Source organism: Drosophila persimilis, unplaced genomic scaffold, assembly GCF_003286085.1.
Source record: "Drosophila persimilis strain 14011-0111.01,24,50 unplaced genomic scaffold, DperRS2 tig00000191-arrow-pilon, whole genome shotgun sequence".
In the NCBI taxonomy this organism is placed as follows: Eukaryota; Metazoa; Arthropoda; class Insecta; order Diptera; family Drosophilidae; genus Drosophila; species Drosophila persimilis.
The window spans coordinates 6,644,486-6,666,397 of record NW_020825298.1 but is presented as its reverse complement, the minus strand read 5'-3'; the positions used below and the strand labels follow the sequence as shown (position 1 = coordinate 6,666,397).

Below are 21,912 nucleotides of genomic sequence, written 5' to 3'. Positions count from 1 at the left end.
AAAATACCATTTATAAGAAAAGCGTTTCACATTCACAATTAATTTAAGAGGTATGTACGAGTATACGATAAAACTGACTTAACACTAACTAGCAAGGACTTAAAGACTATTCTAATCCCTATTCTCTTTAATCGGCGGAAATACGTAATCATCACTCAGACTGTTAATGTCCACATACGTGGTCTTTGGGCTCAACACCCTGTACAGGGCATCGAATGTGGGCCGCTCCTCGGGCTCCTCCAGCCAGCACTGCAGCATGATGGTGTACACCTGCGGTGTGCAGATGTCCGGCCGCTGCAGGCGGTTTCCTGCCAGCAGGAAGGGTATCAGCTCGCTGTTGCTTATCGTGGGATACGGCGATGCGCCCAGCGTGCCAATCTCCCACAGCACCACGCCGTACGCCCAGATGTCGCTCTTGCTCGAGTAGACATTGTCCCGAATGGCCTCGATGGAGAGCCAGCGCAGGGGCAGCTAGGGGGAGAGTCAAATCCGTATAATGGTGTGAGAGTTTCCTGGAAAATACTGAACTTCTGGGGGAACTCAGACTCACCTTTCGCGTCTTTGTGTTTGTGTAGATGCCATGCCTGGACAGGCCGAAATCGGAAATTTTCAAGGTCTTGTTATTGTCAATTAGCACATTGCGAGCAGCCAGGTCTCTGTAAAGTTAAAAATAATTAAGCCCGAGCCTAGCTTTGTCGTAATCCTCTATCCTCGCCATCCCACTCTTACCGATGCGTAATCTCTTGCTCTTCGAGGAATCGCATGCCGTTTGCTATCTGCAAGGCAAAGTTGTGCAACTCTCTGTTGTCGAGGATGTACTCAAAGGGCTCCTCGTCCTCCACAATGGTATAGGTGGCTTAAAATGCACAAAAGAACAATGAGCTAACTCCTGTCTCCTGGACCACTAATTGCCTTTATATCTTTAACTTACTTTCGGCGAACGAGGGAATGGTCTCCCGGCCTCGAGCCGGTCCCAGACTATTCGGAGGACCAGTGGAGGAGTCCTCGGAGCATTGGAGCTCTATGCTTTGGCTGGATGCCTTCAATTCGATATAGTTGACGCTCTGGTTAGACTTGGGCAGACCCCCTGCAGAGGTGGAGGTGCCACCACTAACCGTTCTGGCCATGATGGGCTTGCAGCTGGTGTAGTTGGCATTGCGGAGCTTCAGTTTACCTGCCTCCTGCCGCACCGTTCGCAAATAGCTCAGCTGAGGAAGCATTTTGGAAGTACTCGTACAATTTAAGGACAGAGCAGTTGATTAAATGGATTTCTATAGTTACCAAATTGCCCCGTCCCACATACTCCATAATCATGAGGTAGGGCGCCTTGATTGTGGAGCAGCCCAGAAAGCAGACCACATTGTGATGTGTGCCAACACCCTTGAGCATTTCAATTTCAGCCAGAAATTCGGCCACCTCGTCGGCAGTGGGATTCGCTATATGGAAGAGATTCACGAGAGCTTAACCCATGGCTCTTAATGCTGCAAATAGTGACGGCAAACACTCACGTTTCAGCTGCTTCACAGCCACAATAGTTGTGCCCCGCATGCGTCGCAGGTTGATGGCCGTCGCCTCGTGAACGCGTCCGAATGCACCCTCTCCCAGCATGCGTCCCATGTGGATGGCCGAGTGTGGCACTTCGAATATGTCGGCCAGACCCTGGGCCTGCGACTGCTGAATGGGAGTGGATAACGGAATGGAACGTTAGCGGTAAGAAGCTTAACAAAACGGGAGGGAATGGTTCTAGCTCTCACCTCCACATACTTGTCCACGTAGTTGATGTTGTCCTCCATTCTGGAATGGATTCGGAGTGGGGAATAGGCATGGGAATTAGCAGGGGAATCGATCAGGACTCAAAATCTTATCACTTACTCGATAGCGGAGGTAGCGAAGGTTTTCATATAGATCTCCTCTTTCTGCAGCTTGGCCTTGGTCCGGGCCCGTCGGCGGCGCACCATCAGCAGGTAGAGGCCGGCCAGGATAACAGCAATAAGCATAGCGCTCATAATGATAATGGAGTTGCTCTACGAGTACAACAATGGACAAACGCATTTCATAATATTTCCTTTTTCGAGTCTCGTCCCTCGCTTGTGTCTGCTTACCACGTTATCCTCGTCCGAGAGCACTATGGGATTGGCTGGCACTGTAAAATCAAATAACGTTGTTTTGTTTCATGTTAGCATTTTGGTACCGTGGACTACTCCTACCTGGTACCTTGGTTACACTGCGAGGCCCTTCACAGCCAGACGTATCCATGATGACGGCCTGCAGATTTAGGGAGGCCTTTTCCTTCAGCTGTGTGCCAAGCGGCAGCCTCATGTTACCCTCGAAGCCCTTCGGTGTGGGCTTGAAGTTCAGCTCGCTCAGATTATAGGCTCGAATCAGGAGATTTTTTAGTACTCCTCCCCAGGGCAATGAAGGATTCATTTCTTCGTTTATTCTGCAACGAAAAAATGCATGCATATTTAGGGTACGAGTATCCTCCTCTCCACTAGTCTTTGAATCGTAACATCATTTGCAGTAGTTAAGCTCTTCAAACTACTTGCAAAGCTCTTGGATGAGTAAACTCAGCTTTCTTGGCCAAATTAGCAAGCTGCTGCAGGGTGCCCATGCAATCATGGAAATTGAAGGAACTTTAAAACTAACTGGTGATGTTGGTGCTGGCAGGAGAGGACGAGAATGCAGACGTGCTGAGAGTCGAGAATTAGTTGCACTCTTACAATTACCATATCGAGTGACTCTTAACTTTCTCTTTAGAAAAAGAGTTATTTGTATGCTCTTGAATTTAATTTTACAGCCAGACACTATCCATTTTAAAGATGCCTGCTTTGTAATCAACATATATGTATATGCTCCCCCACGGCAAAGCAGCTTAAGGCAGCACATGATGCAATTATATAAAGGTGGTCCACTCCCGCAACGCGCTCTCTAATCGGGTCTTATTTTGCTCAGCACAACAGCAAACTTTGTTCTTTTTTCTCTCTCATCGAACGTGGCGTTAAAGCGCTCTCGGTAAAGCTGAGCGTAAAATACGACCCGAAAGAGAGCGAGTGGACCACCTTTATATATTTACATAATTTTTCTTACTTCCGCAATCGATCTGTCGTGCTCACGCTTTCATTAGAGCACGGACCTATCACTCGCTTCTTGAATATCCTCTTAGAATAGATATTCAATCCGACAAAGTCTTGCACGGACCCCCCGCGTCTGGAAAAGCTCAGTAGCTCAACATAATCTAATTAATAGTCTCTCTCCTATCCAATAGAACGAAAGCTAATTAACATAACAGTTCCTGTTAAGCGTGCAATTGATAAACAGGCGAAGGACACACAACCGTTGCCATGCCAAGTCACCGCTACTCACTTTAATTGCATTTTGTAGAGACGAAGCGTCTCGTGCAGGTGACTGGCCTGCTCCTTACGCAACTGCTCACTGGCCTGGATTGAAAAACTGATGCTAATGGTGTCGTTGGTCAGCATTTTGGCAGCAGTCAGGACCTTGGGTGGGGTTGGCGCCAGCTGACAGGAGCACTTTCCGGACACGCATTCTACGGGATAAAAGAACAAAAATTACATAGCTCCTCACTAAAATCAATTGGTGTGTCAGACGCACGTGGAATAAAGATGCGAGTGGATCTCCGGACCAGGGCATTAGAGGTCTCCACGGTGACCTTATACTGACAGCCGAACATGTAGTTGCAGTCGACCGACTCCACATTAAGATTGGGGTTGAGCGGCAGGTAGACATAGCTCGATGGCTTCTCCTTGATGCCGTACTCGCTGCAGGGGGCATCCGGACAGCGTGTGTTGTTCACGGCACTGACAAGGACATTGTAGGAAGTGCCTGCAAAAGACGGCGCGGAATTGCAGGACTGGAACATCATCCGGATCAAGGGATTAACTCACCTTCGGGCAGGTTGTCCTGCCATCGCACCTGTATGCGCGGTATCTTCTCCATGTACAAAGTGACGTTGGTACTCAGTTCCGTGATTTCCCCATCGGTCATTGGCTGTTCATCAAACAAGAAGAGTGCACGCAAAAACATATAAACATTGCATCTTATTGCTGGTAAATAATAGAGTTTTACTTACGTTGATGCGTATCCTGGTTCCTGGCTCTGCTGATCTCACATCTGATGCTTTCTGGCTGGCATCTGGCCTTGGGATCCCCGAAGTTGTTGCCATTGTGGTGGCACCGGCAGTGCTACTGTTGCGCCCTATGCCCGAGGCAGTTGTAGTGCTACTGTTGACCCCCAAGTCCGTGGCACTGGTAGTTGCACAACATATCAGCACCAGCACCAGCCATTGCTGGATTATGAAGCTAATGCCAATTGTGTGTGTGAACAGCATTTTGAGGATCTGGTCTGCTCATAGCTGTTTGTGTTGTGGGTGTTGTTTGTTGTGTTCACTGCAAAGCAAAAGCAATAAAGAGAATCCCATATGAATTCGGTTCAGGCATTAATTTTCAGTCGAATTGAATGTATTTTTCGATGATTGCATGGGGGTAGACGGTTCACTGCAAAGGAAAAGCAATAAAGAGAATCCCATATGAATTCGGTTCAGGCATTAATTTTCAGTCGAACTGAATGTATTTTTCGATGATTGCATGGGGGTAGACGGGGCAATTGCTTAGGGGCTTCCATAAGAGAAGGGCCCCTGCCGAAAAATAGAGATAGTTTAGTTTTTAATACGTTTTGATTAACTTTAACTAGTTTCTGCATGTTTTGCTGGACGACTATTAGCTTGTGAGTCGCCCCAAAACCTTTTCCTGAAATTGTACGGTATGGTACTTTCAATTGCTTACATGTACGTGTATACCAGTAAAACTTAGCAATGAAGGGAAACCCAAACTCATTGCATTGTGAATTGCATTGTAAATATTTTAGACTCTGGAAGTTCTAGCACACACTTCGATAGCTCTACATGTGCAGAAGCAGAAGTGAAAGTGGAAGATGTGCAGGAACAGGAGACGAAAATGTGCCGCGTAGATGTTGTAGGGTTCTGAAGACGCATTCCGCATTCCTTGCGCAACGCAAAAGTGCAACCCGACTCCTGACTGTCTGTGGCATGCATGTGATGGATGTGACGGGTGGCCGTGTGTTCTGTCTGTCACGCGGTAAAGCCACCTGCTCCGAATTACTTCTCTAGGTTTCTGCCACGTGATTAAACCTGTTATTGCTGCAACAACAGTCAGCCGTGTTCCGGGCGATGGCGACTAGCTGCCTGTGGGACTGGGTTCCCTCAAACCTCAAGCCTTGATTCCGTTGATGCAAGATGTGAGTTTAACGCTTATGTTTATGTTAATTATCCACTCAATTATGCATACATATTATAACTTCAGGCTGCTGACCTTTAACGCTTTCATGCCTGTTGTAATATCCTTCATTTGTCCTATTGTCAGGACCTTTGTTAGCCGTGCGAGTGAGAGCCAGAGTGAGCAAAGGTAAAGGTGTCCTTCTTGGCAACAAATAATATTTGTCCGATAAATTATCTGATAAAAACCATTCGCTGCCTGGCTTAATGGTTCAAAGGAGCTTCAATATTTGTGATAAGAATTCTCTCAGTACATATTGATGCTAAGTATCTGGGCACATAAAAGATAGATAGACGGACCTGTTTTCAGCAATGAATTGTTCGCAAAACAAGTAGCAAAAACAACTTTGCTCCTCGGAAGTAAATTCTAAGGAGACTAGACTTTCGTGGCATATTGAGTCGAAGCGGAAAGCTTAAATGGCATTTGCCATATGCGGGTTTGCGTGCCATGCCCCCCTCATACGTATAACACCCTGTAGAAGCGCTTAACGTTCCAATTACGACATTGTAATGCCTAAATGTGCGCACAAAATATGTAATCAAACACGAATGCAAACAAATTCAAAGCGAGAGCACACGGCGGAAGGCACTGGCCATTGAGTTTAAGTGAGGGATTGGAATGTAAACACTAATTATCAAATTTCTGGGCAATTAATTAGTGGGCATTTGCGTTAAATTGCCTTCTCCTTTGAGGGGTCTGTTTTGAGCTTTACAAATATTCCGCATACGCCGCCGCGTGGTTTCAGCGGTATCGAATGACAGCGATTGAGGGGCATTTGTCCCTTTCCCACATGAGCGCTTTGGTTTTATGTCGAGGGAGAGAGGTCAAGCACATTGACCACATATGTATGTACATATACATATTTCATGTTACCTTTAATTGAAATTCCAAGAGACTTATTAATATTATTCCTTTAGCCTAATAGCCATTCTACTCCGTATTAAATGCACAAAATCGTACTCAAATAAGAAACATTTCTGTTTGTGGTAGGACTTTAAGCAAATTCATTAGAGAAGAGCTGCAAAATAAGAGCTTAGATAGTTCGACTGCACTCGAAGTTACAACACTTGTTGACAAAACAGCGGAGGCAAACACTTTTTACAGCTGATTGCACATTAACCAGTGCATACATATTTCTGTTGGAGATGGCCACGGGCCAGGCATATAGGGCATTTAGGCACAAAGGCATCAAAGGCACACCCAAAGAATAAAAGTCCTATCAAGTGAATAGTTACAATTTACAAATTGATACCAATACCAATCTTTTCACTTACATATTGCAATGTTTATGAAAATATATGATCACGAAGCACACACGTCCATCTCTAGCTCCTTTTAAAGTGTTTTCGCGGCACAAGCAGCTCCCTCTTATCATTCGCCATTATTATTATCATTTTCCTGATCATTACGGCACCCATCATCATCGCTATTGTGTTGACAAGACCCGCTCTCATGTACATTGGCAATTTGCCTAAGCGAAGGCGAGTGCTTCTGAGTGTGGGGCTTTAAATTTAAAGTGGTCAAGTCTGAGTGGAGAAGCCTCTTCAAATTATTTTATTCTGAGTGAGGGCAGATAATGTTGATTTTGAAAATGAAGCATTCGAATGTGGCATAATACTGTTTGCTATGGATACCAGAGAACTGCAACCGCCCTGAATTTCCATTGAAAATGGAAAATGTTTCACCAAAACTTTATTATTTGCGGTGGCTGTGTCCGTCCAGTGGTCACTGCGTCAGCTGGCATCCCCGGAATCGGAAAATCGAACCAAAACCAAATTACCAAAGAGTGGATATTACATTCTGGCTTTCACAACAGTTGTTCATCAGATTAGGCGTGTAGCCAAGCGTAGTTGGTGTACATTTATGGTTAATTAAAATAGGTAAACAATTTGCAGAAAACCCACAAATCGATAAGAAAGTCAAATCTCGGTGCCCAAGCGATTATATAATATGTATAGAAAATCCCGCAGATAAAGGGCTTCGATTACAGGACACCTGCTACCTGCCACACATACTCTCGTATTGTTTATCGATTGTATTCGTTAATGTCCACAAATAAATAAATAATACAACTAATGGTAGCAGAGAAGCAGCAGCAGCAGGAGCTTTCTTTACATAATGATGTGTCAAAAGCCGCACAATGGGCTGCAAATGGGAACCATAAATAATGAGTACAAATATGCCCAATCACAATCGCATATTTGCAATCACAGTCAGTATGATTCAGCAGTAAAGGCTTTTATTTAATTTATGTTAAGAATTCAAAGTACCGTCTCTTGCACAGCCATTTTCAGTTGAAATATTCCCAGACAGAAGAAGAGAAGCCCATTCCCGCCCCTCCAGATTGAAAGCGTTTTGCACGTGTCTGACGCGTTGCCAGCCACTTACCGAGTACACAGCCGACGTGGGTGTGGGATTAATGTACGCGCTTATAAATGATAATACCAACAGAGCTAATTGTTGACATGACATTAGCAGCAGCAGTGTGGCAGTGGCACAGGCAGTATCAGGCGCCGTGCCAGGTGAAAGCCACTGAGGTAGCCGGGTCATAAATCAAGCCATGTCAGCGCCCCGTTTTTATGGGTTCTACGAACACTACGAACACTACGAGCTCCAGCTCTGGGAGTACTTTGTTTTGGTTTAACGCCCAGCCCAGCCCAGCCCCCACCGACAGAGTGAAAAAACAATAACCTGGCAACTAGAGAACTCCATGAACTTTATTATTCGCCAAGGTCGAGGAGGGCACTAGCCTAGCTTAGTCAGAGGGTTTCCCCCCAGCTTTATGTATTCCTAATCATATATGGACCTGCCCTTGGTCTCCTCCACACACACCACCACATAGAAGAGACACAGAGCAGAGACAGAGGCGCTGAACCACATGGTGGCCGCCAGGCCAAAGTGGAACATCATCAGCGGGAAGGTCTTCAGAGAGGTGAAGGCAAAGAAGCTGAGGCAGCCCAGGCAAATGCTGGTGGCCACCGCCCGGATCTTCTGCGGCAGCAGCTCCACCAGCACCACCATCGTCACCGAGACGACGCCCACATTGGCGATGAAAATGATGAGAGCCATCAGGGTGACGGGCAGCCAGGAAGCGTAGGCCGATAGATCGACCTCCGTCTCCTCCGCATAGAAGGCGTACAGGCCGAGGCCGGCGGCGCCCAGCCCACTGCCCGCACAGGAGACCACCAGGAGTATCTTCCGGCCATAGCGATCCACCAGATACATGCTGGCCAGGGTGCCCACGATCTGCACGGCGCCAATGATGATCGTGTTGGTGTTGGGGTCCAGCTGGGTGTGCACCGCATCGAAGATGTTGGACATGTAGTTGATGAAGGCGAAGGTGCCCGAGAAGATCTGGGCTATCATCAGCATCAGGCCCGTGGCAATGGCCTTCAGGGCGCGCTTATTGCCTGCGAGCAGGAACCGAGGAGGGATGATAAGCCAAATTAATCAGCCACTCTCCGGGGAAAAACAATTATTTAGGTGAAAACTTACAGAAATCAGACATGGTGAGGCCCACGGAGCCTGCGTCCTTGCTCCGCTGCTGGATGGCCAGGCGCATTTCGTCAAACTGCTTCTGGTAATCGCGCTCCTGTTGCTTCGTCACCTGCGGACCATCGCAATGGCGGTAGAACTTCAGGGCGCGTTGGGCCTCCTCCTCGCGTGACCAGACGAGCAGCTGCTGCGGTGTCTCCGGGAAGCGAGTGGCCAGGAACAAATAGAGCACGGGCAGGCCCACAACGGCACAGGGAATGACGTGATAGGGGATGTGGGAGGCGACAATAAAGCCCACCATAATGCCCGTATTCATGGTCAGGGTGAAAAACGAGCAGAGCCGCCCACGAATGCTGTCAGAGGAACAGAACGAACCGATGAACAACAATTCCACTTGATGGATGAATCGATACGGAGCCTGGACAGAACAGGTACTTTGTCTGTCATCTCCTCTCCGCTCTACATCGAAGTGTGGCTCCGATGACGGGGACTCACCTGTTGTCGGCTATTTCGCCAATGAATATGGGCAGCACCACGAACATCCCACCGCCGGTTAGACCCGCGCACACACGCGCCACATACAGCCACTCGATGCTCTGGGCGAAGTAGAACAAGAACCATATGCACTGTGACAAGGGAGAGACAGGACATTGACACCTTAAGTTGTCTCTTAATGGGTTAGGGTTATCGAATCGCCAAAAGGAAACACGCACCGTGTTGGGCAGGGCCAAAGCATAGAGCGACACCTTGCGCCCGAAGCGATTCATCAGGTACGAGAAGGAAAAGTTCCCGCTAATGCCTCCCAGGCTGATGGCAGCTCCCAGCCATGAGGCCTGGCCCACGTCGATAAAGAAGTCCAGGGGCGTATCCTTCTCGGAGAGCAGCTGTGGCAGCATTGGTGACAGCCAGCCCAGGGCAATGCCATGGCAGAAGGTTATCAGCGTGGCTACAAGTAGATCAACAAATTACATCATCCGGATAATGCTCTCCTCCATATGAGTGAAAGGCCCCTCCCAACCCCCCTTCGAGGGGGGGAGCGGATTCCTAAGTCAACAGCTCAAGTAGCTCATTTGCATAGGCACAAAATTGAATTTTGACCCGTCAAACTTTGTTGCGTTGGGGCTTTGTACGACTCATATCCTGTTCGGGGACCGTCAGTGGGGGGAAGCCCTTTGAGTTGACGACGCTATCCGCAAACGATTCCATGCTGTGCAAAGGCTTCATCAAATCCTTCACTTCTACTCAAAGTTTAGGGAAATTGAACATTCCATATCCAGGTCTGCTCTCTGAACTCTCACAAAACTTTCCATTCTTTAGGTGTTTCCGTAAATCTTTCCTCTTATCACTCATCGCAAAACACACACATACCACTCAATGTGACAAGCAGCTGGCGACGAAACTGCCTCTCGAAAATGCCCGTTTGGAATATGTTGAAAAACATCTTTGGTGCCTCTTGAGATTCCAACAGATTTTTGTATAGTTGTATAGCCTAGCTTCTAGTATTTTTTCTAACTATTCTACAGGTTGTCCTTTGTTGTCTCGGGATATCACAGTTTGGTTTCCACACTACTTCAGACCGACGTCTGCTAGGTTACTTTTTGAAACTCTTTCGGGAAAATCTTAAACTCTGGTATCCTTTTTCCATGCTCTATACTGTCGCGTCTTGATTCGGTGGTAGTTCCAAAATGACTTGTGAAATAGCTTCCGACCCTCCATTTATACAGCCTCTGGCACGGGTGTCGCTGCCAGCCCGATATATCTCTTCTGGTATCTAAATCTGTTGGTAAACATTTACAAGTACGAAATATTTCATCTAAAACAGCAACGTCTTACGTAGATGCTTCTTGGCTTGTGAGCACTTCCATCAAAAAGCGATTGTCTGGGTGGGCGGTGTCACAAAGCTGTTTCGGCTTTTATTGTATGATATGCACATATCACTACTCCACCAGTACGAGTGTGTTAAGTTCCTGGGGCTACTATCTAAAGTTCGTGAATCATTTGACAACGGAACTGACGCGGTTAGAGAAAACTTCGTGTGTGTGGAGTGGGTGCCTTTCAGCTGTGACGTTGATACATGGCAAAAGTCTCTCTCTGTTTCTGTTGCTAGCACGCCCTGACCTAGGTCAATCTATACTAGAATGTTGTGCTTGTACTAGTAGTAGTAGTAGTAGTAGTAGTAGTATCTGCGCAGTATGGTAAAGTTATAAGGTAAAGTAACTACGCGGCAAGTGGCAAGTGGAATAGAGTAACACTGTTATGAGTTTCAAGCACATACGGTTAGGGTGACACTGTTATGACACAGGGTGACGTGACAAAAACAAACACTGAAAAGAGCTTTTAGTAGGTTTACTTACTCCCGATTTGTTTGCCACTCATGGGGCGTATGGGGGGTGGTCTTTAAGTTTAGTTTGCGATAGGAAACATTTCTAGTAGCTTTCGTTTCGATAGATAAAAACCCAATGGCTGGTGGCTTAGCGCACATAATTTATTACACAAATGACACATTCGAAGCCCAAGCTCTGGGCCAGTGTACACACCCACTGCAAAGTTAAAATCCACACAAACAATAGGGTCCCCATCGCCGGCCCCCACTTAACACCCTTAAAATGAAATTATTCCCCACACAAAATCGGCAATGACTTGTCTTATGTCCAGCAGAATCGATTTTTTCACTAGATAATTGAATATATCATGTAATAGGGTGCATAAAATTGACAGCCTTCAATGACGTCGTTTAAAAGTAATTATTTTCCATGATATCCAGACGGTTACCGGCTTTTTAACTGCGCTTGTCACATTGCCAATAAGGTGACGCACTTCATCAGCTGCCGGTGACAAACCGCACCCCTCCCCAGCCACCACCCCAGATAATGTATGGGGGTGGGGGTGAAGCATAAAACCGAATAAAGTTCGTTTAAAAGTCGTGTGATAAGTCCAAAGAACATTGCAATCAATAAAACTGCTGAGGAAGTTGAGAGAGCACAGACTTTTCAGATATTATACACATTAAATACAGCTTATTGATAGCTTCGAATGGGGGCCGGCTGTGTGCTGTGCTGTGGCCCGAGGATTGCCGATGTCTGCCTGGGCTGACAGCCTAAGCTGTGTCGGGGGACCGCAGAACCAGACCAAGACGATGGATAGTCATAAATTAAATGCTTGTGTTTTAATCAATTGATAATTTTCCATACGTTTTGCCCTGCAGGTACGCGGTTGTCAGCCAGCAAACAAAAGTAAAATCACCAAAAATAATACCAAATATAATCATAAATAGAATACTTTGGAAGCAGTGCTGTTCTGACCCTGAAATACCCTTTATTCTATTTAAATAAGGCAATTATCATAAGATCTAGACCAAGTTGAAATAAAGTTAAATGGATATCCTGCCTTTGTATAATTCTAACATACCCTTGTCTAAAATATTAACCAGGTATCAAAGTGAAAAAAGACATACCGCTACCAAGAGCAACGACTTTAAGCCCTTATCGCGGGCTGTCCTGTGAGGGGCCCCAATACATATGAGTACTCAATGCCGCCAACTTATTTGATATTTGATACGAATACGAGTACGAGTACGAGTCTGTATAGAACTTTATTTCTTTTTGTCGGGGTTTTTTTTCGATCCGATTCGATACGATTTTTGGCCGCGTCACTTTCAGCACTTCTCTAATCGGAATACATCGTTATCGCGCCAGCACTCGATTTATTGATAAGTTCAATTTGTTTTCCATTTTACGCCAACTTGAACAAATTGTTTTGGTTTTGGGTTTTGGTTTGCTGTTTCTGTTTCGATGGGAAAACGAACACACAACCCAACCTTTCCTGGTCGTCGAATGGAAAACATTATGGCTGTGGGGGCCCGAATGTGAATGTGAAATGCTGCTTCGATCATGTGAAAGTGATAAATTTAGCATTTATTGATGATAGATATATATGTATGATGTTATATAAAGAAATTACTATTTCTGGCCTTCCATTGTTTAGTATTTTATTTCGGTGTAGACTTTCGATGATAAGAGACTTGACCAATAAACCAAACAGCTCGAAGTGCTCGAGCTGAACTTTACACCAGCGATGAATCGCCCAAAGTACTATAAGCTATAGACGACAAATACAAAAATACACATCTGGGGTAAATTCCGCTGAATTGCAGTAGTATACCAATAAAGTCCTATGGGGGCACACACTTTGGAGTGTTCAATGTACAGGTCAGTGCCAAGTTTATTCTGAATACAATGCTTGCATTCACAGACAAAACGAGGGGGTACGTTGTGAGTTGCTGCGGACACCGCAACTCTACATTTATACCCGATACTTAGTCAGTATGGCTCTCCTCCGGACGAAAATCTGGGGCATCCACAAATCTGAGAGACTATTAAGGCTAGATTAACCATATTTGGTATCCGCACTTCTGTTAGATCTCACTATAAAACTTATATCTCAAAATTTCGCCCCACCCCCTTCCGCCCCCACAAAGGACGAAAATCTGTTGCATCCACAATATTGCAGATTAGAGAAAACCAAAAGCGCAGAATCGTATAAAATGACTATATCTTCTAGGCGGTCAGAATGAAGAAAATAATTTCATTCTCAATCGCTCAATCGAACCTGCGCAAGTGTATTTCAAAATTTGTATATTTTTCAAAAATACATTTTTAGAAAGACTTTTTTCTCTAAGTGTAGTCTCCGACCGCCAGTTGTTATATTTTTCCCCTCCATCTTTAATTCTACTGTAATTTATAACTTTACAAAATCACTTCTTTAGGCGTTTTAAATTCAAAAACAATATATTCTTGTACTTCAGAGAGTACCCTGTACAAAAAGGGCAAGTTCTTCGAACTAGTTGCTACCAGAAACCAGCAACGAAGTTCAGTACAAAAACAGCTAAAAATGTAGTTTACTGCTGAAGATTAAAGACCATTCGTTAGGTTGAATACTGCTGCTGCAGGCCGTCCGCCGATTCCCTCCACTTTCCATTTTCTGCCTCTGGATCTGGACTGCTTTCAATAGTCTCTACGATTTCCTTTTTTTTAAGAGATTGAGAGAATGATTTGTCGCATCACAGCCTACTTTCCCTTTCAGTCATTGATCGATCTACTAATGGCCGAAACGTTGGTTAAGTTATGTCGAAAATTATGGCATATATTGTCTCACCTTTGGTTCTACTTTGGGAGCCTTGAACATGGCACTCAACTCTCGCGGATCATTGAAAAGGAAGTGTTTGCTGAGCTCTTGCACGGTCTCCGCCTCGTGGGCACATTTCGCCAATCTATCCCGATCTTTCTTGCTCAAAATAGTTTTTTTATCTTTACTTTCCAGCGTTTTGAAAATAGTATGCAAATCCATAAATACATCGCCTATATCCTTACTCATGTCGTGCATATGCAGCTTACACGACTCTAGTTCGGTTCTCATTGCCTGTAGCCTCTCGGCGAGGATATTCGGGCTCTGCAGCTGTGACATGACCTTTGGAATGATGAAGCTCATCCTGATGTCATCCTGATTTGTGGCATCGGATTGCGTGATTGACTGAAGTTCCTCTAAGCTTTGGATCACAAGTTTCTCGATTTGTGAATCCAAATTATTTAATTCTCTATCGCTGCTACTTATGGTAGTTATTTCATGTAAAGATTCCATTTGAGTTAATCCAAAGATTGACTTTGGTTCGTTTAAGGTTTCTGGTAAAGTTTCTTCAATAGTTTTTGGCAAATTTTTGTCTATGTTTTCTGGCAATTTTTCATTTATTTCTATTGGCAAATTTTGATTAAATTTCGACATATTGAAAACAAGTATGAAAAAGAAAAAGTAACTATTCCAAGTCGAATAAGTAAATTACAATTTTCCAGCCTGCTGCTGCGATGAAAAACTTGAAATTATTTGTAATGCTTTAAGGGGATTCCCCCGCCTGCTTGACGTCGGACTCTGCGTAGCCACTGCAAATTGATTTGTTGCTTTTGACTATACAAATTATCCGATCCAGATTCCGCAACCGGATAGATATATTCACTCTCTATGATTGTGCGTTTTTAGTTTTCTCGAATCTGCAATATTGTGGATGCACCAGATTTTCGTCCTTTGTGGGGGCGGCAAATAATGTCTCCAATAATCAATTAATTTAGTAAATATTTATACTCTTCTTATAACGGCTTTTTTATGCTAATTAAAGCTGCAAGTATTTGATAATAGTTCGATCAAATGTGTTTCCGTTTAAGAGTTTTTCAAGACTCCGCATTGAAAGGATATTGCAGATTTTTTTTCTCCAATACTTCGATTATTTGTGTTGATTGCCGCACTCTGATGTCAGCCGGCAGTTTTCATCGAATGTCATTTACGTTGATTTAATATCATTTAATCCTTCTGGCAGCCATGGATAATTTATCCATAAAATCTGTTAAATGGCTGAAATTGATACCGCTATCGAGAGGCATGAGATTTATTTTTACATTTTTTTTGGCATCGCTTTTTTGGTCAACAATTGCACGCAAAATCTGGAAAATATTCTCGTCAAATCGTTAAACCGTTTGATTTTCGATGTCCATGTGTTAATAGTGGGGTTTTTTTTTCTTGGTGTTCGCGTATCCATGTGTGTGATTGTCCCTGAGTTTTTTTTTTTTTTTTTTTGATTTGCTCGTATGCGGTTGACTTTTAAAGCTTTTCCAATTTCTGTGGCCCGAGTCCACGCCCGCGGCCGAGCAGTGACTATTCGTGAAATAATTGATGAGATACGAGAACCACGACTACTGCCGCCCCTATGCCACCATACTGGCAGTTTGCGCCAGTATATAGAACCATTTAGCTGTATTTGTTAGATAGTAAATAAAAACTACAATAAAAAGAAAGCAATATAAACGGAAAAAAGACAAAGAGAACCCAAACTATGACGTCTAGCAAACATCTGTGCGAATTTGGAGCTTGGTTTGGCAGACAGTTCATGGGAAGTGTTCGACAAACGGAAAAAATGATGCCAAAAATGGGAATGGAATTGAAGCATCGGGAAAATGTAAAGGGGTAACGAAGTGGAAGCTACAGAATCAGAGGAATTCATTTGTAGAGCGATGTGTAGATTGGTGCGAAATTCTAATTTAAAGTCTTTTTGTGTTTTGGTAACCGGTTAGGAACTTGTATAAATTCAGGGACTTCGGGACTGCATTCTCTTTCCACAAATATTTAATGAATCTAACGAGGACAATATTTATACTGTTGTGCATTTACAATACAGCGTCCACTTTGTGTCTGCCCAAACCACAGGATTGTGTGCAAAATTAATTGCACGACTAGCTCCCGCTTTTCGGGTGACAATGAGAGTCCTAGTATGTTGGGGTATGCAAGTAATTAAGCAAAAATAATTAAAACAGAACTTTTGGCAGTTCTTTGATAGTGTTGCTGCGATTCTGGCCATGTTTTCTGGCCATTTGTTTGGGTCGCTCGGAGGCAATTATATATCAATTGTGGCGCGTTTCTAAGTTGATTAAACGCTGCTACTTAATCATGTGCTGACTATACGAGTAGTAACATATATATTGCTATTCTTATTTCTGGCTGCCTTTGTTGACCATGCTCTCAACAATAAATAACATGCTTTTGAGCTGTAATAAAACCAAGTGTCCCGAGAGGTGGGAGAGGCGAGTCGGTGGGCGCGAGGGCACACGACGAGAGAGTGCGATAATTTTTAGTTCGATAATTAGCGGAGTAACTAAACTGACAAAATGCTACGTACTATATACATATGTATGTATGTATATGCGGGAGGTGGGTGTTTGCGTGTAGTATATAGGAACACAATCGCACACGAACAAACACTCAATACTATTGAACAACTGGCGACACATTGCTTATCACTTAAAGTGTCCGCTGCCGAATAGGAAAAAAATGTGAACAAAAAATATAACCATAACCATAACCGTAACTGTAGCGATCAAAGCCCAATCTAATAAAAAAATTGAAATTTCCCAGGCCCAAAAACGAAAGTGAAAGGGGAATGTATGAGGGCGATGTCTCATCAGTTCTTGGGGAACGGCTGGGCTGGGCTGGGCAACCTGAACTTGAATCAGTCGCATCTACCATCGTCGCCCATCTAGATTGATCAGTGATCAGTGTCAAATGGGCATATCAATTGCGCAGTGCGTGGCTCCAATTGAAGCGATCATCAATCAGAGCAGTAATTCACTCAACGATAAAAAATAATGCACCGAACATGAGAAATTATTTGGGAATTCCGAGAAATTCCAGAGCATTTACCTTACTCACGAGAGTATTTCTTCAACTCGAGTCTGCTATCTAATCAGGCAGTGCATATTGGGAGGGACGGGACACATGGCTGCCATGGCAGTTGAAGTACGGTACGTACTACTGCTATAAGATTGTCAGATCAGACCGTAGCTCATCTTTGGACTTACCATCTGGCTTTCCATTCTGCTGCCGATGGATGATGGATGATGGACCCACTTAGCTCTATGAAATCCACTATTAATTGTTGACTTTTCCCGATGATGGTGATGGTTGAAAGCTTTCAAGGTTTTGTTTGCGTTGATCCAACACTTACGTATGGATATGCTATTTGTTTCGTTTCTTTTCAATTGTAAACAATTCGCACATCGAATTTTTATTAATCACAAACACACACAAATACTGAAGCTATTTTTAAAGTGAGGGAAATACTCAGTACTCGCACTCGGACTCGTACTGGTAGTTTCCGCTGTACAAAGCAATTATTATCTAATAATTACGATTTATTTAAATTTCCGTTTGACGGTTTACACATTCATTGAGACACTCCACTCGTTAATTCTGTGTATTATATGCACTTTTGTTTACATTTGTATTCTGTATTTTCCTTTCAGCGGGTTTCCTCTTCGCTGGCGGAATTACTTTTGCTATTTTCTTTCATCTTTTTTTGGCTGCATTTCATTCAATGCAAACATAATTCGATTTTCAATTCATTTCCGCTTCCTCTTTCACAGCCAACCATCTTTCACAATTTCAATGCAAATCTCTGGCTTCTTCACGTCACTGTTGTAATGGCATTTCCATTCAAATTCAGATTTCAATCTTGAACTTTTTGACCCGCCATTTGCTTTTGAATTTCGGGACAAACTGGTCGAATAATGGCGCCGATTCGGTCCGGCTCTAGCGGTAACTGGCGCGACGCGTATCGACCGAGACGGAGGCGGAGGGAGAGTGTGAGAGAGAGACGTGGAAGCAACAAGCGTTTCAGCCGGAATGATAACAATTGTTAACGTTACGACCTGCCTGCCAAATGTCTTGGGCGCTGCACGAAAGCTCTGGGGGCGGCGAAAGCTTTTACAAAACGCATGTTTCGGCGTGACTAAAAGCTACCGGTACCGTACCGTACCGTACCTTTGGTGTGCGTGTGTTTTGCCTTTGGCGTGAGTACAGTGGGCCCCAGCTACGAAGGAAAATACGTGGAGAAATAGTTTTGTGTGGTGCGGAGGGAATTGTTAGAGGGAAAAGTTAAATTTCAGCAAAGGTTTCAATCGTTTGATCAACATTTATCAATGCCAACCCAAATTACGTTGATATGAATCTATTTCTGGTGCTATGTTATTTCTATATCTTCTGAAGCAAAAAGCATTGATTGCCAAGATCAAATCCTTTCATCATAACCGTAGAAACGATAAATAGATCCTTAGTCGGAGCTGGTTAATGGTATTACATATGTATATACATATGTACACACAATGTACTAAATTGTGTGAATAAAGACGAACCCTGTTCCTAATCAACTCAATATTCATGGAAAGAAAGTCTTTTAACCACAATAATTCCAAAATATTAACAATAGAAATTTAGTCTAATCTAGTCCAAATGCAGGCACAACTGTTCTGTAAATCAGTATCCAGAGAATCAGTATATCCAGAGTGCTCTGATTTCTCGATCATTTTGCCTGGCCTCCAAACATCGTGGCTGGGGAAAATAAATATTTCATTATATTCGTAGATCCCGTTCAGTTCAGTTCCTATATTATTCTAGATTTTTTGGAAAGTGACAAATACTCGTTTCTTATTACTTCAGGAAAAATTTTATTGACTTGTGACAAAATATCGTTTTAAGATGCCATTTACGTACAAGGATCTGATAGATGTGGCCATCGGGACGCCGGAATCGGGCCATGTCAACTTCTATGCCTTGCACGTGCTCCTGTCGAATTTTGCCCAGAAACTGGATTGTCTGGATGAGATTGTTGAGCAGGACGAATACTTGGCCTCCAACATACGCATGCAGAGCAGCTTGAGTGAGTATTCGCCAGTCGATCAGTTGCAGATTCCCAGAGAAGGATCCTAATCTACTGTCTTGTGTCTTGTCTTCCTTTAGTGACTATGGGCAAGCCGGCCTCTAGGTATCGGCTGGTGGGTGGTGCCGATACAGAGGAGGCCCCCGCGGAGGCCCCAGCCGAAGATGCTCCACCACCGCCAGCTGAGGAGGAACCGTCCGCTCCAGCTCCAGCAGAAGAAGCAGCAGCCCCCGAGCCAGAGCCAGAACCAGAACCGGAGCCGGAACCAGAACCAGCAGCTCCCGAGATAGAAGCCGAGCCAGAGCCAGAGCCAGAGCCTGCTGCACCGGAAGAAGCTCTAGTGACCGCACCCGAACCCGAACCCGAGCCTGAAGCCGAGCCAGAACCACAGCCCGAGGCGGAACCAGAACCAGAGCCAGCCTTAAAGGCAGACGAGCCTGAGGCGAAGAATGCAGAGCAAGAGGAACCCGCCCTTATCTCAACCGTATCGTCGCGCACCTCCCAACGGGGTCGCGGCTCGCAGCGCCTCGAAGGATCCCTGTTGGGCAACATGACCCGCCTGGAGAAGCGAATGTCCAAGGTGGAGATGCAAAAGGAGCAGGCCGTGATGGAGATGGAGACATTCGTGAAAGCAATGACGGGGCAGATGAAGCTGACCATGGAGCAGCTGAACAACGTGACCCATCTGCTGATCGACCGCAAGCCGAATCCGGACCGGTTCAAGCTGCTCCGTCACATTGCCCGACAGCTGCGGGTCCTGATGCGCGCCGCCGACGACGAGGTGTCCATCAGCTGGTCGAGCGGCGAGGCTGTGATCGAAGAGATGGAGGCCATGGAGGAGGAGATGGAGGATGAAGAGGAGGGATCCTCCTCTGCGCCCACGGAGGTGGAGAAGCCCGAGGAGGAAGAGACCCTGGATCTAGAGCAGCACCTCTGCTACTCCCCCGATCGCATGCTCAGCGAGCTGTTGGAGCTCAAGTCGCAGTTCTGCGCCCTCACCAACAAGACTAACGAGCTGGCCGCCGCTCTGCTTAAGCAGGATGCCCAGCAACTGATGAGCTCCATGCAGGAGCTGCAGGAAACAGTGCGGGAGATCAAGCTGTACATGGCCACCAACCGGGAGGCCACCCAGAACATGCAAATCCAGATCAACGCAAACATGACCCAGATCGCGCTGCTTAAGAAGTCCGTCACGCACTTGGACGAAGTGAAGATCGACAAGACTGAGGTGGAGCTCCTTCTAGCCGAGAAGGTGGACTTCGATCAGTTGGCCACGAAGGTGTCGCTGGAACAGTTGGAGGAGTACAAGGCGCGGCTGGAGAAGCAGTTCTGCGAGGTGCGCCACATCATCAGCCTGAACGAGAAGAACGTCCTGCAGATCATCGACAATCTGCGCATGACCCTGGGCATCGATGCCCTCGAGCTGGGCCTCAAGGACTTCCGCGAGCTGATCGAGAAGCGGGTGGCCATGATCGCCGAGGCCCTGCAGAAGTACATGGAGATGACCAACGACGACTGCGCCGCCGCTGCCGGGCGGGTGAAGGTCCTGCAGAACCTGTCGTGCATCTCCTGCGACACCCCCTGTGTGATGCGCTCCGTTGAGCGCTCCAAGATTCCCTCCTTGCCGGCGGCAAAGGGCTCCACTGGCCTGGGACCGCTGGTCACGTACGAGCTGGGCCAGATCCGCAAATCAGGCATCATGGGCTATTACCGCAAGGACGAGTTCCCCCACTGTGCCAGTGCCTGGAACAAGGGCACTGCCGGAGCCCCCATGGTCAAGTGTGTGCCGCGTCATGCCGGCGGCACCCACACCACCCACACCGCCGACGAGCACATGCAGAAGGTGGTGCTGTCCAAGAAGACCTCCGGCTGGGGATAAGTCCACGAACATCAGTTGCACTTTTACATGTATTTTCTTTTTTCTATCGACACGAATCGTTTTTTCACAGATTCAAACTAAATTTATAATATGCCAGTGTTAAATCGGAATGTTTTTCGTGGGAATATTGGTTAAGGTGCAGACATTTGACCTTCGTTTCTATTTCAATATTACTGTAAAGGCAGATTAACTTCATTTCTCTCCAGCCCCAAGTGATCAGACCCTACATTCCCCGCTATATTTTCCCCAAAACAGGATACAGCAAGGATGATGTTTCAATAGTTTTATTCATCATAACTTAGCTTAGTATAAATAAATATACAAGTGCAACAAATTTGTGTCTACTATCTCAATATATGGACGCGTATATCCTTAAACATAGCAACAACGATATCTATCTATAGTCTAGTGGCCCGCGTAGCCTACCCTTGATTGCCATAGTCCAAGTCCGAGGGGATATGAATAATGTCCCCGTGTGCAGGAGCCTGCGGGAGTTCACGATGTCAGCCGTTGAGGCGCCTGGAGTAGATAGATGTCATCGAACGCACACTCGCTCGTATGAACCGAAAGACTTAAAGGATGATGGCATGGTAAACAATGGTGGGCAAATCGGTGACCACGTACACCTAGCCAACGGAGGGTGCGATCTGCTCAAATTAAAGAAAGGTTTAAATAAAGTAACAGTATTTTAATGATATGTAAATCTTGGAAAGGCTATATCTCAGATAGAGAGGACCAGATCGGTGAAGGACCAACTATCCCAGGATCGTGAGAATCCAGACTGTCGAACTGCATTAAAATCTCGACTGTGAAAATGAGGCCGATTTTTGGCAATTTTTATGATGTAACCATCATGATTTTTTGCGAAAATCGTGAGGAAATGGAAATCCCTTTTTCCGATGGCAGTCGATTGGCAGGACTCTCCCCATCACGAAAAGACATGCCGCATTCCGATCGGATGCCGGATAGCAGAG

At 45.3% G+C, this 21,912-nt stretch overlaps 4 protein-coding genes across 5 annotated transcripts; 1 reads left to right on the top strand and 3 right to left on the bottom strand.

Moving 5' to 3' along the window:
- Nucleotides 1–101: 101 nt before the first annotated feature.
- LOC6588747 (macrophage colony-stimulating factor 1 receptor) lies at nt 102–18,017 on the bottom strand. Its single transcript, XM_002015058.2, has 15 exons — nt 17,204–18,017; nt 4,091–4,406; nt 3,906–4,008; nt 3,613–3,843; nt 3,364–3,547; nt 2,208–2,440; nt 2,103–2,143; nt 1,873–2,024; nt 1,755–1,794; nt 1,509–1,674; nt 1,282–1,436; nt 932–1,208; nt 730–856; nt 551–656; nt 102–471 (listed from the first exon to the last, which is right to left on the bottom strand). Exons 2-15 carry the CDS (start codon nt 4,346–4,348, stop codon nt 112–114), a joined length of 2,433 nt encoding a protein of 810 aa, XP_002015094.1. The 5' UTR covers nt 4,349–4,406; nt 17,204–18,017; the 3' UTR covers nt 102–111.
- On the bottom strand, nt 8,005–10,461 carry LOC6588933 (facilitated trehalose transporter Tret1). The gene is made up of 5 exons (XM_002015059.2): nt 10,176–10,461; nt 9,521–9,753; nt 9,303–9,433; nt 8,808–9,160; nt 8,005–8,722 (listed from the first exon to the last, which is right to left on the bottom strand). Exons 1-5 carry the CDS (start codon nt 10,246–10,248, stop codon nt 8,103–8,105), a joined length of 1,410 nt encoding a protein of 469 aa, XP_002015095.1. The 5' UTR covers nt 10,249–10,461; the 3' UTR covers nt 8,005–8,102.
- On the bottom strand, nt 13,568–14,499 carry LOC6588934. Of its 2 annotated transcripts, none has more exons than XM_026988729.1 (2): nt 13,962–14,499; nt 13,568–13,901 (listed from the first exon to the last, which is right to left on the bottom strand). In XM_026988729.1, exons 1-2 carry the CDS (start codon nt 14,442–14,444, stop codon nt 13,890–13,892), a joined length of 495 nt encoding a protein of 164 aa, XP_026844530.1. In that variant the 5' UTR covers nt 14,445–14,499; the 3' UTR covers nt 13,568–13,889. The 2 variants fall into 2 exon arrangements, with proteins under 2 accessions (XP_026844530.1, XP_026844531.1); XM_026988730.1 differs by having other exon boundaries at nt 13,568–13,904; nt 13,962–14,497.
- An 811-nt stretch (nt 18,018–18,828) lies between the features above and the next one.
- LOC6588935 (alpha-taxilin) lies at nt 18,829–21,042 on the top strand. The gene is made up of 2 exons (XM_002015061.2): nt 18,829–19,059; nt 19,140–21,042. Exons 1-2 carry the CDS (start codon nt 18,879–18,881, stop codon nt 20,936–20,938), a joined length of 1,980 nt encoding a protein of 659 aa, XP_002015097.1. The 5' UTR covers nt 18,829–18,878; the 3' UTR covers nt 20,939–21,042.
- Nucleotides 21,043–21,912: the final 870 nt, after the last annotated feature.